The 3,978-nt window shown below is 39.1% G+C and overlaps 1 protein-coding gene across 1 annotated transcript; it reads right to left on the minus strand.

Annotated features, from left to right (window-relative positions):
- Window positions 1-509: 509 nt before the first annotated feature.
- Window positions 510-3,524, minus strand: LOC143341175 (uncharacterized). The gene has a single exon (XM_076763898.1). The coding sequence runs from the start codon at window positions 3,522-3,524 to the stop codon at window positions 510-512; it is 3,015 nt and encodes a 1,004-aa protein (XP_076620013.1).
- Between the last annotated feature and the right edge of the window lie 454 nt (window positions 3,525-3,978).

Raw genomic sequence — 3,978 nt, forward strand, 5'->3', positions numbered from 1 at the left:
AATTTTTTACCTCTTGTTTTATAGTTGTTCCTTCCGATCCATAGGCATATAATTTATGAAAAATCTTTTAAATGTTTCATATAAATCTTGGCAAGAATTAAATTTTCTGTAAAAAAAAATTAAATAAATTTGTTCTCTGCCTTCTCTAGAAAAGAAAAAATTAAATGAGATGAAATCTTATACATTACATGCTTACTTAAATCGCATTGAAAACGAATACCACAAATGTTTCAGAATAATCTGCAAAATGGTCTCACTCGCAAAGGGTTAATTGAGAAATAAATGTTTGGTAATTGAAAACGGGTAAGCAGGTTATTAACCAGCTGTTTTTTTCGCTAAGACAAATTGAAAACTCGGTTCTAACAAGGAAAAGTTGGAATGGTACCCGGTTTTGGGTTAGGTTTTACTTTAAGATATGTATTTTTTTTTTTTTTTTTTTTATTTTTTTTATTTGTTGTTTAAAGTCGCATCAACCGCTAAGGGTTATTAGCGACTCGGATAATACATTATTAAAGTTTGTTGTACAATTTAGTCATTTTGTGGTACTGTAGTAAATTTTGGGCCGATGTGTTGTCCTTCAGATTGTCCTTTAAGGTTGGTTTAATGTTGTGCCGTTGCCTGATTGGAATATATTTTCTGCAGTGGATGATGATATGTTCTATTGTAAGGAGGTCTTTGCACGTTTCGCATATTGGTGGGTCTGCCTTGTGGAGAAGATGTTGATGAGTCAGTTTAGTGTGGCCTATGATGATACGAGATACTATCACTTGATCTGGTCTGGGTAATTTCCAGGTAATGGATTTTTCGAAAAAATTGTTTTTTATTAATTTTGTACGGGGTTTTGCTAATGCACTCCACTCTTTGTTCCAACTATCTTTAATTTTGTCTTTAAGAGTGGAGAGTAACGTTTCCAGATGTGTGCTGTTGTCGTGGTGGTTGGGTGTTGAGTTGGCTGCTTCTTTGGCTGCGCGGTCCGCTTTTTCGTTGCCAGTTATGCCAATATGGGAAGGAATCCATATTATGGTTATTGAGTTGTTCTTTTGGCTTGATCTGGTGTAGGCTTCTTGGCATTCTTGAGTGACAGGATCGCTTGTCCATAGCTTCTGTAATGCTGAGATGGCGCTTGTGGAGTCGCAGAAGATTGCAAAATTTGTATTATGGTCGGTTAAGGTTGATTTGATGGCGTGTTTGATTGCTTGAAGTTCGCATAGAAAGATGGGTGTTTTGTGGTGGAGTTTAACTTTTTCGATTAACTGGTTTCTGACAATTGCGTATCCGGATCCGATTGGTGTCTTGGACCCATCTGTGTATATGTGTACGTGGTTTGCGAGTCCTGCTTCTAGTTCTTGAAACATAGCCTTTAGCATGATTGGATCAGATTTCTTTTGGCTGTATTTTAGTAGAGAGGTGTTAGTGTTAATTCTTGGAAAAGTCCACGGAGGAATGCTGGGGATAGATCTGATCGATGAGAGCTGGATTTCCATGCCGAGCTCCTTCAGATAATTACTGATTCTGTAGCAAAGTGGATGGGGTGTTCTTTTCCTTTGATGCAAGTGATTTAGGTTGTTATTTCTGAATACGTTATGGAAGACTGGGTTCTGTGGGTGGGCGGCAATTCTTACTGCAAATTTAGTACTTAGGTATTTTCTTCTGATTTGTAGTGGAGGTTCTGAAACTTCATTGAGGATGCCGTTGATCGGGCTAGAGCGGAAGGCGCCCACAGTTATTCTGAGAGCATTGTTGTGTACAGGGTCTAATTTCTTTAATATGTTGTTGTTGGCTGAGTTGTATATGATTGATCCATAGTCCATTTTTGATCTCACTATTGTCTTATACGTTAGGAGTAAGGTTTTGAGGTCAGCTCCCCAGTTTTTAGCAGCTATTGTTCTAAGTATGTTAAGTCGATGGTAGCAATCAGTTTTGAGTTTGTTAATATGAGGCGTCCATGTTAGCTGAGAGTCAAATGTTAATCCTAATATTTTGATAGAAGATGTTTCCTTGATTGTCAGGTTATCGAGAGTTAGTTTTATGTTCGAGTATTGTTTCTTTCTGCTGAAAGTAATTGTTTTTGACTTGGTGGAAGAAAATTTGAACCCTGTCGAAAGTGACCATTTCTGCAATTTATCTAGTGCTTCTTGTAGTTGAATCTGGATGGTATGGAGGTTCCTTCCTTTGCATAATAGGGTTAAGTCGTCGGCAAATAAAAGTCCTTTAACCGGAATTGGTATGTTGTCCAGTATGTCGTTTATAGCGATTAGGAATAGCGAAACACTTAAGACGGAGCCTTGAGGTACTCCGTTTTCTAGAATTTTTGTGGTGGATAGGACGTTGTTGGCTCTAACTTGGATAGTTCTTATAGATAAGAAGTTGCTGATAAAATTAAGGATGTTTCCATAAAGGCCGAAATTCTGGAGAATTCTTAGGATTCGGTTCCTCCAGACCATGTCGTATGCTTTTTCTATATCTAAGCAAACGGCTGTTACATATTGGTTGTTAGCAAACGCGTCGCATACATTCGTTTCCAGATTTATTAGGTGGTCGTATGTGGAGTGAAATAGTCGGAAGCCACTTTGTTGTTTAGCTATGAGATGTCTTGATTCTAAGTACCATCGGAGTCTGTAGTTTATAATTTTTTCCATTAATTTACACATTGTGTTTGTTAAAGCAATCGGTCGATAGCTGTTGGGGTCTGTTGGAGTTTTGCCTGGTTTCAGGACTGGGATGACGACAGCTTCTCTCCATTTGGTTGGGAAGATGTTGTGGGACCAAATGCAGTTGAATATTGCTAGCATGTAGTTGAGCGCCTCTTGCGGGAGATGGGTAAGGAAGATGTTGGGTATTCCATCGGGTCCGGGACTGGTATTCGAGCATTTGTTTAGGAAGTATAGCAGTTCATCAAATTGGATAGGTGAATTTAGGTTGGAGGAGTAAGGTGATTCTTGGTCTATGATTGGAGACTTCGACGCGTTAGAATCGGTTTTCTGTTTGTAGTTCTGGAACTGTTTTGAATGGTTGCAGTCACTGGAGTTTTTCTGGAATGTCGTCACCAGGATTTCGGATATTTCGTTTGGGTCGGTGGAGATAGAGTTGTCTTCCTTATTTAAGGCTGGTATTGAGGAATGTTGGTTAGAACCTTTGATAGCTCTTATCTTTTTCCAAATTGCTGAGGGAGGAGTATGTGCATTAAGAGTTGAGGTATAGTTTATCCATGATCGTCTTTTGCTGTCCTTTGTGATCTTACGGGATATGGCACGGTATTTTTTGAAGTTGATAAGGTTTTCTGCGGTTTTTTGTTTTTTGTACCGGTTGAAAGCGTGTTTGCAGTCTTTCACAGCTTGTGGGCATTTTTCATTCCACCATGGATTATATTTGGCGTTGGCGTTGGTTTTGTTTTTTGTCTTCGGGATGGCTGCACTGGCTGCTGCGATGATGACTTCTGAGAGGTGTTCGAGTGCTGGGTTTAGGTTTGTTGGATTTATTTCTATGAGCAGGGAGGATGAGTCCGATATGACTTTCCGAAACATATCCCAGTCAGCTTTCTGGAATTTCCATCTGGGGGCTTTATTTGTTTCAGTGATTCGGTTTAGTTTGCATGTCACCTTAATAGGGAAGTGGTCGCTGTCGTATAGGTCTTGTACTGTGTTCCATGTAATGTCTTGAGTGATTGTTGGACTGCATAGGGATAGGTCAATTGCACTGAACCGACCGGATGCCGAACAGAAGTGAGTGGGTTCGTTAGTGTTTAGTAAGCAGAGATTTGTTGAGTTTATTATTTTTTCAATGGAATTTCCTCGCGAATCGGTTTTATGTGATCCCCAGAGGGTATTGTGGCTATTAAAGTCGCCAAGTATAATGAAGGGTTTTGGAATTTGGTTTATTAGTTGAGTGAGTTCGGATTCATCTAAGTGTTGACTGTTCGGTAGGTATATATTGCATATGTACAGATCTTTAGGGCATGTTACTTTAGTGATGATAACT

This window comes from Colletes latitarsis, chromosome 4, assembly GCF_051014445.1.
Source record: "Colletes latitarsis isolate SP2378_abdomen chromosome 4, iyColLati1, whole genome shotgun sequence".
Classification (NCBI taxonomy): domain Eukaryota; kingdom Metazoa; phylum Arthropoda; class Insecta; order Hymenoptera; family Colletidae; genus Colletes; species Colletes latitarsis.